Source organism: Sus scrofa, chromosome 13, assembly GCF_054392235.1.
Source record: "Sus scrofa isolate SSC_HxYL_T2T_F1_AM1 chromosome 13, Sscrofa_HxYL_maternal_Yorkshire_Landrace_v2.0, whole genome shotgun sequence".
In the NCBI taxonomy this organism is placed as follows: Eukaryota; Metazoa; Chordata; class Mammalia; order Artiodactyla; family Suidae; genus Sus; species Sus scrofa.
In genome coordinates, this window is record NC_139395.1 from 205,072,924 (window position 1) to 205,085,216 (window position 12,293).

General features: G+C 40.9%; 1 protein-coding gene across 10 annotated transcripts in view; it reads right to left on the bottom strand.

Moving 5' to 3' along the window:
* APP (amyloid beta precursor protein) overlaps positions 1-12,293 on the bottom strand; it is a 281,826-nt gene that overhangs the window by 192,252 nt on the left and 77,281 nt on the right. For 6 of the 10 annotated variants that reach the window (XM_005670306.4, XM_005670305.4, XM_005670304.4 and 3 more), the window contains 1 exon segment: positions 5,297-5,426. In XM_005670306.4, the coding sequence (XP_005670363.1) occupies positions 5,297-5,426 (130 nt within the window). 10 annotated transcript variants of the gene reach the window in all.

Consider the following 12,293-nt stretch of genomic DNA (forward strand, 5'->3'; position numbering starts at 1 on the left):
ACTATAAAATGAAATAAAATGGGATTTGAAGGGTAATTCTTTAATTTCTAATTCTTTTGGATTAGGCTCTGAACCTAAGTCTGGGTTTACTAGACAGAGACAAAGGCAGAAGAGCATCAATTTCAACAGTGGATGCATTACACCATGAAGAGGAGTCATTCAAATGGAAAGGGTCTGAATGCTTTGCAAGGAAAATATTCTCCTTGAGTAATAGCGCTGTGCTTGAATCTCACATGGGATAACTAATGAAATATTCAAATGATTAAGACAGGGCTTACCCTCTGGTGCCAGAGGCATAACCAAAAGCAAAAGGTGAAATGAGAACACCACGTCAGTCTCCAGGGAAATCATCCAGTCCATGGGAAGAAAGTGGCAACAGCAACCTAATACACTTTCTCCATCTAGACAAGGAATGCAAGACACTGGAGAGCAAGCATGCCCAAGGCGAATACATGGTTTAGAGAAAAATAACCCCGTGCAGCACCGGATCCTGCATCTGATAAAAAGGTCAGGAAGGCTGCATGCTGAACATAGCAGGCATTTTTCTCCCTTCAAGCTTTGTTGTGAATTTTACTTTATTTTGTTTTATTTTGTCTTTTTGTCTTTTTTTTTTTCTTAGGGCCACACCCATGGCATATGGAGTTTCCCAGGGTAGGGGTCGAATCAGAGCTGTTGCTGCCTGCCACAGCCACAGCCACAGCAATGCCAGATCCGAGCTGTGTCTGCGACCTACACCACAGCTCATGGCAATGCCGGATCCTTAACCTACTGAGCGAGGCCAGGGATCGAACCTGCAATCTCATGGTTCCTAGTTGGATTCATTTCCGCTGCGCCACGACGGGAACTCCTGTGTGAATTTCAATACATTGTCATGTTGAAGACAATCTTAACTGTTTTCCAGGTAGCACCTTTCTGAGAATTAACTCCAGTAAAATAATCTCTTTTGTCTACTGGATTTATTTGGCTATAGCCAGAAATTTTAGAGGGTACTTACGGTAATGCTAAACTAATTTTTCGTTCAAGCAGCAAGTGATATATAAGCATATTGCCTATTACTAGCATAAAGTGGAAAACATTATCACGTGGAGTTTTATCCTGGAACCATGAAGGTTCTAGCAACACAGCTGTGTCTTTTATGAGACACATCTGTGGTAAGATTTTTCTAAAGGGCTACTTATTGCCTCCAATTCACAGCCTTTCCTCTATGATTTGATTTTGTAAATCAGGTAGTTATCGGCTCCAGTTCAACTTTTTTGCTAATACTGTAAGGAACACTGGATTGAGAATGGAAAGATCTTGGGCTTTGGTCCTGAATAATAGCTTACTTAATAGCCATGTGAATTACAGCAAGAAATTCAGTCTCGCCGACTCAATACTTGTGCCTGTGAGGTGAAACTAATAAACTGCCAGTGCCTGCCTCACAGAGGACCTATTTCAATGGGTGCCCTATCAAAGTCTAAAGAACTTGAAATTGCATATATAACAGAGTTTTTACTCTAGGGGGAAAAACGAGGGAAGGAAGGAAAGAAGTGAGGAAAGGGAGAGGAAGAAAACAGGAAAAACAATGTCTAATTTATTGAGACCATGAAGTATTAATGGAATTTTAAAAAATATAGAAACTACACTTATGTTTTTCCATTCCTTTTCTAGAAAACAGGACACACTGTGTGTATTTTACTGGGGTTATATGACATACCGTCTTTTGGAATACTTTTAGTAAAAGGGAATTTTCCTATTTGCAGCAACATAGATGGACGTGGAGGGCATTATGCTAAGTGAAATGAATCAGCGAAAGACAGACACAGTATGGCATCACTTATATGTGGAATCTAAAAAATGCAACAAATTGGAATGCCCGCCTGTGGAGCAGCGGGTGAAGATCTGGCACTGTTGAAGCTGTGCTGTAGGTCACGACTGAGGCTTGGATTTGATCCCTGGCCCAGAAACTTCTATATGCCACTGGTGTGGCCAAATAAAAAAATTCAACAAACTAGTGAATAAAACAACTAAGAAGCAGATTCACAGATAAAGAGAACAAACTAGTGGTTACCAGTGGGGAGAGGGAAGGGAGAGTGGCGATGCAGGGGTAGGGGTAAAACAGGGTTATTATGGGATTATATGAAATCATGTGTGTGAAACTTTTGGACATTGTAAAGCACTACAGAATTTAAAGAAGTTTTCATTCAATAAAAAAATAAAAGGCAGGAAAAAAAAAGACTTCTGGAAAATTTGCCACTACCTAGAAATCAAGCAGTATCCACCTTCTTTAATTCTAACTTAGGCTCAGTAACAAGGTAGGAGGCATCAGATGCTCTATGCTCTATATTTGGGCCTAATTTTTGGTTCAGTGGAAAAATACCAAGGATTCATAAAATGAGAAAATGCAACAAAAGATTCATACAGCCCAGGTACTTACTGCAAATATCTAATGATTCTCTAATCCTGCTAGGAGTCAAGAAGAGGCAGGGTCGATGTGCTAATTTAATACCAGATACTAACATCAGACCCAGGAAATTGGTACTAAACACATCACGAGTGACCTCAGTTCTGCAATCAGCAACTTGCTCAACCGATGAAAGAAAAATCTGAAACAAGCTGATGCCAAAGCCTCAGCAGGAATCAACTCCTTCCCATCCTTTTGGCTAGCCTTTCAGAGAAAGAATTGTTTTATCGGCGTCCCCATTTCCTCTCGTCCATCTTCACTCTGCCCAACAGGGCTCTGGAAATAGCTGTCCATGGAATGACACATTTTGAAGTGGCCCTCCTTGCACAGCGGTTAACAGAACACGGTGAGCACAGGTCATTAATATTACCTTCAAACAGGTGTTTGCCAGGTGAGATTAATGACCCAAACCCCAATTTCTTAGGCCAGGGTTTTCCCGAATGGTACACCATTCAGACAAGCATAATAAAAACATGTATTTGAGAGTAACCATAGCATTACCATAACATCTCCTGACTTCCTATTTAGATTTGATCACATCTGATAATACCTTTTGTTCCTTGTCATAGTGGTTTTTCCCTTGGGGTTTCAACTCCCTCTTGCCATAGGAATAGGCTTTTTAGACATGGGGAGGAGTGCGGGGCAGGGGTACGGAGAGTGGCTGGCAAAGGAGATACAATTGATTTGGGGTCCAGGGAAATTTGCCACAACTAGTGGCACAGTGGTAGAGAATAACAATCTTTTTTTTTTTTTTTCTTTTTCTTTTTTTGGGTGGCCCATGGCATATGGAGTTCCTGGGCCAGAGATCAGATCCAAGCTGCAGCTGTGACCTACAGCACAGCTACGGTAACACGGGATCTTGAACCCACTGTGCCGGGCTGGCGATCGAACCTGCATCCTGGAATTCTGCACAGACAATGCTGACTCCGTTAGAGCACAGCAGGAACTCCGTGAATTACAGTCTTAATGTGGATGCCAGCTTTCAGTTAATTCTAGCAATTCTGCATAGAATTATGAAGCAGGAAGATCTCAGCAAAATGCTGCAAATTTGCTTCTGAAACGCAACTGCAGTTGTCAGTGTCGTATCGGGTGTCACTGGCAATAATGCTCATCCAGCGACTGGTCCCCAGGGAGCCTACCTCCTAAAGAAAATGTAATTGAAACATTCCACAGCATGGGTACATGAGAACCAAAAGAAATAAAGCATTAACAAGACCTGGCCCGCCTAATGAAATGCTTCTTTATCTACTTCCTTATACTGAATTAAACAGTCTCTAGGTTTAACAACTAAATTATACTGAAAGACACAGTTCCTGAAGACAGCTGACGGCCATATTTTCTTGACCTTGGAGGTCTGCAATCGAATATTTAAACACTACTTATTTTCATTTTCACCAGTCAGACAGAAATGCCTAAGAAATCTTGTCAAGTATTTAGGAACAAGGAATAAGAGGGAACATGAAAACTCTTTAAGTGTCAAATGTTCAAGAAGCTGGTTTTTCGCATTTTCCTTATCATAAATCCACCAGATGAAATCTTCATCCTAATATCCAGTGTTTGCTATTAATATCTCAAATTATGTGCAGAATGAATAATAATTAATGTGGTCTTGTAACATCCATGTTTGAGCCAAGTATGACACAGATCTCCAGAATCTTTGTCATTCTGACTTTCTGAGCTTGCTGTTGGGACTTTTTTAAAAGACCCTTTTTAGTCTTCACAAGATGTCACTGGAAGATATATCAATACTTGTGCACATCCTTCAAAGATAAATCCCTATGTCTTTACTTACAACCATCTTACCAATGAATAAACTTCTGGAAAACATCTAAATGCTATCACATCAGAGAGTGCTGATTTCCTCAATGCCTGATTACATTAAAAAAAAAAATCAAGTTGGAAGAAACAAATAACCAAGTCAGATAAAATATGGAGTATGATGGAGTTTCCAGTGGAAAAAAGCATGATACAAAATGAAACAATGCAGGTTGGGGTTTTTTTTGTTGTTGTCTTTTTAGGGCTGCACCTGCGGCATATAGAGGTTCCCAGGCTAGGGGTCAAATCGGAGCTGTAGGTGCTGGCCTACACCACAGCCACAATGACATGGGATCCAAGCCATGTCTGCAACCTACACCACAGCTCAAGGCAACACCGATCCTTAACCCACTGAGCAAGGCAAGGGACTGAACCCGAGTCCTCATGTATACCAGCTGGGTTTGTTAACTGCTGAGCCACAATGGGAGCTCCAACAGTGCAGTTTTTAAAATAACAAAGTAAAATGTGAGATTAGGGAGAGAAAGACACATTTTAACCTTAGTGATCAAACTGTTGGCTCTTGTTTGATGTAAGCAGAAAAAGAAAAACAAAAAAAACCCCTCAACACTAGCTACCCAATTACTGCCCAACAGGAGGAGGAGTGAGGTGTAAGAAAGAGATTTTTAAGAAACGAATGCACTTAGGCTCTCTTTTCTATGAAGTCTCTGTGAACAAAACACACAAGGCTCCAGTTCTACCTAGTCTACATAATTAGCGTACATGAAAATCACCTACCAAATTTGGTAAAATTAGGATTCCTGAGCCCCACCACTAGGCATTTTCATTCAGCAGTTATGGGACTGGTCCACACATTTGTAATTATAATAAACACACTAGATAAATTCATTCTGAGGCAGGAAGCCCAGAAATACTGCTCCTTTACTGTCAGAATGCAGGCTACCTCAAGAGTCCAAAATATAGTCCAATACAGAGAGCAATAGGCTGAAGGAAGAGCCTGTATATCGAATGAGAGCATCCTTCCTTCTCATCCCCAAAGCCCCAGGACCATCAACACCAGCTCCAAGGCCGGCAGCTCACCTAAGCAGCGGTACGGAATCACAATGTGAGTGTGGGTCTTGCACTGCTTCCGGCTCCTCTTGCACCAGTTCTGGATGGTCACTGGTTGGTTGGCTTCTACCACATTGGTGATCTGCAGTTCAGGGTAGACCTGGGAAAGCACACGAAAAAGATCAATCATTACCTGGGGCAGAGGCTGGCATGCACAAACGGTGGATCAGCCACCACTGTTATTCTAAGGTGTTCAAGTCTGCTCCAACTGGAGAATTACGGGGTAAAGAAAAAGATCAAAAACTCATCATTCCATTCAGAACACTAAGCAATGTAACCACTATTTTACTGCACTCATTCAGCCTTAAAATATTATCTTTCCAGAGACTTAAAAAATTATCTTTCCAGAGGAGATAAAAATAGAAAGAGAGGAGGGGGCTCTCTTATAAGCATGGGGTCATTTCAGTGCAAAATAAGTAGTGTGACGATTATATTCTGTAATGCCCTCAATAAACGTTAAATAGTAGAGACGCCTGGGAATAATACCATGCCTTAAGTTCAATCCATCCCTATCTCACTCAATTAGGCAAACATTTCATTTACAGGATATGACATACAGCAAAGCTCTCTAGATAAAAATCCTTCTCTTTATTCAAGGTAATTTACATAAGAATAATTTATCAAACAGTTATCATGAGTGTCATTTAGACAAAGAACTGCATTTATGAATCTCTTCCCTTGATAACTAAAGACAGCCCTTTGCTCTGATTACTGTTCCCAATAAATCATGGTGTTTACTGAGCCCTTGGAATGAAATGTGAAACTTGATGAACTAAAATATATTTATGAAAATATCCTATCACTTCTATTTATTCATAGTAATGAGTAAAGATCTGAAGGAAAATATAAACATAAAAACATATTTCTAAAATGGCCTTTCCCTCCATAAATATTGCATTTTGCCAGGGTTGCCATTTTGGCAGATAAATACAATGAAGAGAGGAAAGCATAAAAGAACTGAGGGAATGCTTCCTTTTTTTTCTTCTTTTTTGGCCATCCATAAGCATATGGAGTTCCCGGGCCAGGGATCAGATCTGAGCTGCAGTTGCGACCTACGCTGCAGCTGCTGCAACGCTGGATCCTTTAACCCACTGTGCCAGGCCAGGGATCGAACCTGCATCCTGGCACTGCAGAAACACCGCCAATCCCATTGTGCCACAGCAGGAACTCCAAGAGGATGGTTCTAAAGATGAGCTGTGAAATCCAAAGTGGGAATATAAAGGGTGGGATACATGGTTAAAAGGCTGTTGTGCCAACGTGTCCTCGTGTGGGCAAGAGAATTCCGTCCTAAACGCACCAAGGAAGGTGGGGCAGTTGGAAGCCGTATTTGGAGAGACTGAAAGTTGAAATTAAGATTTTGGAGGCGTTACAGTTTTTGACAATGGCAAGAAGGAGACTACGGGGAATGGCTGAAGAATGATGAAGGCAAGACCACTGGGGGAATGAAAACGAAGGAAGGAATTGGACTCGGGTCATTGAGATCAATATTAAAATCACCTAAGAATTACAAAAGATGCAGTTGACCGAATCACAGAAAGTCAGGACCTAAAACCTTCAAAGATGGAGGGGGACACCCCTGAGGTAGGAAGAGATTACCAGGTGCCTCCAACCGGGGAAAGGGAAGGGTGACCTGGTTCAAGAGCTCATGCTTCACAGTTGGGGTGGGGCGCGTTTGAGGGAGAATAAGAGTGGAGTGGTTTGCAAGTGACTATGAAGGAGGAGGAGAACAGCTCTCCCTCCAGGCACAGTGCTGTGAGGATGGCAAAAAAAAAAAAAAGAGAGAGAGCGAGAAGGCTACAGGGGGAGCAGCACCTTTGGGGAAGACCCAGGTTTCAGAGCAAGAAGATGCTGTCCACAGTGTGGGTCATGAACAGAAGGAACTTTGCTTATGACTGTCGGCGGCATTCAGGGAGCTTGTCGTGGTCCTGCCTTTATTTGATCCTTATACAACTACAGATGTGATAAATTCATTGGAGTAGAATTTTTTAAAAAAATAAATAAGTAAAAAAATCTTCAAAATAAATAAATAAATAAAAGGTTGATGTGTTGTTCACTGTGGGGGTTTTCCGTTTTCTTTTTTGGCCGCACCGGTGGCCTCTGGAAAGTTCCTGGGCCAGGGACAGAACCCTAGCCGAGTTGTGACCTACGCCAGGGCTGCAGTAACTTGGGTTCCTTAACCCACTGCACGGGACCAGGGATCAAACCCTTGTCCCTGCTGCTGCAGAGACACAGGCAATCCCCTTGCACCATAGGGGGAGCTCCCCACGGTGGGGAGTTTGGCATTAATTTTGACTTTGTGAATATTGTATTAAAATATAATTATTCTTGGTTCCATCATGGTTCCTGAGTGCCTCACTCAACTCATCCTAGTTACAGCCCTGTAGAAAATCAGTTAAAATGAGGCACTGAGAACGAATGAAGACTGTGGCACATCCAGACAACAGGTTATCCAGCACTCAAAACAAGGGCGTGAACAAGTCCAAGGGGAATCGTAGTTGCCAACTACCAAGTCCAAGAAGCTAAGGTGAAAATATACGTATGATTCCAACTATGTGACAAGTGACATTCTGGAAGAGGCAAAATGATGGAGACAGTGAAAAGATGGGTGGGTTGGGGGAAAGAGGGATGAACAGGTAGAGCACAGAGGATTTTTAGGGCAGCGAAATTATTCCATGACACTATCCTGGAGGATTCATGTCATCATACATTTGTCCAAATCTATAGAATGTACAACACCAAGAGTGGACTCTAAGGTCAATTCTGGACTTTGGGTAATAAGTATGTGTCAGTGCAGGTTCATCCAGCAAAACAGGTGTACCGTTCCGCTGGGGGATGTTGAAAAAGGAGAAGAAACTATGCATGAGTGGGGGCAGAGGGTTCCATGTGAAATCTCTGCATCTTCCTCCCAATTTTGCCACGAACCTAAATTGCTCTAAAAAATACAGTGCTGATCGGTGTATGTGAGGTAAATTCAGTGAGGAAGGGGTACCTGCTATGAAAACACACACAAAGGGTATTTAAATCAGACCTTCAGCTGGTACTGAGAAAATTATTTTTCTACAACACTCACCGGTAACTTAGTGCTACATGCAAACAGCTCCTTGCCTTTATTTTATTCTGTTCTTAAGTAGCTTAACACTTCAGTGCATGCATTTCAGTCGCAGAAAATGCCACTAAAATTTAATATGCTTATGGCTTTTTCCAACATGATGAAAGGTGATGTGGTTTTCTGTGCAGGAATATCATTCTCCCACCGCCTCTCCTTGTTTATTATATCACAAAAGTACAGCACTCGTGAGTCATAAACTCTGTGACACCAGAAAGCCCGCCCTGAGGGACACGACATTATGTGCAGTAAAGTGTAAGCTCCTGCGTTTTTCTAAAGGGTTTCTAACTGCCACTTCACAGAAATACTACCCTGCGGGGGATTTGCTCAGGAGCTTTCCATTTTTTTTTTTTAAGAAAGACTGTGCCTGTAGGAAGCAGAGTCAAGTCACATTTTCTTCTGTTCAATTCAAAACCAAAGAAACCAAAAAAAAAACAAAAAACAAAAAACAATAAAAAAAAAAAACCCACAAACTATCCATAGGGTATAAACTGATAAGTGAAAAATTAAAAAAAAAAAAATCTTGTTCACACTGCATTCCGTCTTCAGTTTCCTAAGGTAGTAACTGATGCGACAGATCAGAACCCTATTCAGTGGGAAATTTTCCAGCTGATAGAACTGCATGCTGACTAATCAAGAGCAGTGAAGCCAGAGCTTCTCCCCCAAAAGGTCCCCAGAGCTTTACAAAGTGATCAGCCAAACACAGAATTCACCTCCAGTTCCCACCATGAAATCTAGGGCATATGTGTCATTTCCTCTGCTTCCACTTCTCTCTGTCCAGAAAGTGGACAATGAGGATTGTTAACAGGCAGTGGGATGAGATGATAAAATTTGAACCACGTGAATCTCACACAAGGCCTGGCCTACAGCCCTAACCATGAAAACCGAAGCAGCAGCTTCCACCTCATCCAGCCCCCTTTCTTCTGAGACAAGGAGTTATTAATTAGAACCTGCAAAGAGAATAAAAATTTGCTGTTCTAAATTCAGGGAGTTTATTTTAAAAGGGGGAGAAACATCAAGCGTTAAAGTCACTAAATTTCTTCAGAAGCACCTCTGGTCCCAGGTAGTCACAGTGATTGCCAAGTAATCTCCAAGTCTGGAACTAAAAACCAAAACACAAAAACACAATAAAAAAAAAATATTAAAGTTTCTGGCAAACATTCCAACTACTATATCTTATCTTTTATTAAGCAGTTCTGGTATATGACCGGAAACAAGTATTTTTATGTTGTGAGACAAATAAGCATTTTTTGGTTGAAAAAACAGTACAGTTTTAGGCAAGAATAAAAATTCATTAGACATGGGAAGGGAAATGTGCTTGTGGCTAGTGAAGTCCCTGACTTTTCACCATAATTAATTACAAGCATCAGCTCCATGTTTTATATATATTTTTTGTGCATCTGATATCTTAACATAGGAAATAAAGATATTCAAGATCCCTAAGATATTCACTTTCTATGTTTTCCAACATATGCACTGTATGTATTGCTAACACAAGTATTGCTGATAATTTGCTACAACAAAAGGCATTAGCAAAACCCCGCTTTTTTACCCAGCCCCCTTCCTTTTCTAAAATGTGTCTCCCCTGTGAATCCCAATGATGAGTGACTGTTTTTTGATTATCAAAAATTTTAGATGACTACAGCTAGATGAATAAACACTTAAAGCAGAAGCAAATCCAGCTTGGGTCCATGACTTGAAAAGGAAACCGTCTCAAACTCCTACAAACCTTCCTGAATTATACACACAAACACACTCTTCCTAAAACCCTTACACAACACTTCTGATGCCAGGTCCATTAGGGTCCTCCCACACGGACCAATCGCCTCCCTGCCACAGTGTAATAGCAGGTTAATCCTCTCTCCCACTTCACGAATGCTTCATGGTATTTATTGCAGCATACCTCACATTTGGGTTAAGTACCTATGCATACCGCCTCCCCAGTGAAAATCCACTTTCTAAGGGCAGGAAATGCAGCTTGCCACCCACTCACAGCCTCCCAGTGGTGCTCCACATTCATTAATTTGCTTTAAGGCTATCAGGAGGCTGCCAACTTCTCCACCCCCTTCTGCAGTACTCCCACCTCAGGAAGGGTATTCATTAGTTGACTAGATTTTAACTCTGCAGCACCAGCCATCATGGCTGATGACAGCCAGAAGAAAGTCAACTTTGCACTGCTTTCTCCTTCCTCAAGAGTGTTGGACTAATGCATAGAGGCTCTAGCTAGATGGAAGGGGTGATAAATGGCTGGCAGGCGGGGGAAGTCATAGCCAGAGATGGTGCCTGTCAAAACCCATGGGAAAACAGGAACTTAGCATCTAGAAGAAGCAGGACAATAAGATGTATATAAAAGAATCTAAGATGAGACAGCCGTGTGCCCAAAGACAGCAGAGGAGTCAGGGACCACCTGACTAGCGATCACTCCCCCTTTTAAAACACAAGTTATTTTGGTAGCTTTATTTTCCTTCCAAATGAAAAAAACCCAAGTAAAATACCCAGCTCAAAAGTTAGTTCACTAATATTCCCTTCCCTGATCCCTTCAATCTCTGAATCCAAAGCATTTTATCCCATCACTTTGATCACCAACCATTCACTACCTTCCATCACACTTATATTTCTTCCTGCCCCATTAGAATATACACACACTCCTTGAAGAGAGAGACAATATGATTCATTTTTGTGTTCCCTCAACCGGGGTCAACACTGTGAAAGCACAGGAAGTGCCTGAGAAATAGGTAAGGACTATTTCTGGCTAAGTTCACAATCCATTAGATGTAGGAAAATTCAATATATATTACACTCTCATGGGGTACTGTCATTGTATCTCTTAAATAAGACTCCCTAAATGGGATGATATTATAGTTAGATTATAAGCTTTAGAGAAAATAAGCATCTCAGTGCCTTCTGATATTGTTCTTCCAAGTAGGATGTCACGACCTACATGCAGCTTATACCCATAAGAGCATCTTATATAAAAAGCAATAGATTAATGTTAATAAATACACAGCTGAGGAAGACACTTAGGAAGAATTAAAAGCCAGGCTCTCACTTAGGTGAAGGGGGACCCACTGGGGCGGTCCAGGCATCTGTAACAAGCAGCCTACTATTCTGGCCATACAAACATGTTTTATCTTTGAAAGCAAATTTCTATCTATACATAAATTTAACTTTTTTTTTTAAGTGAGCCAAAGAAATTTCAAATACTAACAGCCAGGAGAAGTAGAGTAGAAACAATCTTAGAATCATACAGGCTGTACTTGGTAACTTAATTGGTTTTCCTCTCTACAGAAAAATCCGTTAAAACATGATCACCATCAGAAGCTTTTCATTCCAAATTTAAAAAATCTAAAGATTCTCTCTTGCTCTCTCCGTCCCCAACCTTCTGTCTATCTGCACTGGAAATAAATTAATCTCAGACTAGATGACATTTAAGTTGTTAAATACGCAAAGCAAGAAAAGACACTGATGATATTTAAGAAAGCTGAGAACATATAATTATATAAACAGAAATATAAAAATATTTCTTTAAGGCATATGTTGTTAACGGTCCTATGAAAATTTTCCTTTATTTGTAGTATTAAGGACAAAGAGGGGAACTTTCAGAGTACCCTTCTGCAACAGGCCAATTGGGACAAGGGGTTAATTAACGCCAAAAATCATATTTACACACTAGATCCTAAATGACCAAGGATGTTTCAAGAACGTACAATCAAATGCACCCAATAAAAGACTGAAAATAGAGTTAATGGGCAGATGAATGGGAATTGCCACTAATTCTGAAAATAATTTGCTTACTGTTCTTTCTAGTCTTTCAACTTTTCAAATCAACTTTTCATCACATGCTCCAGGATATTTCTTTCG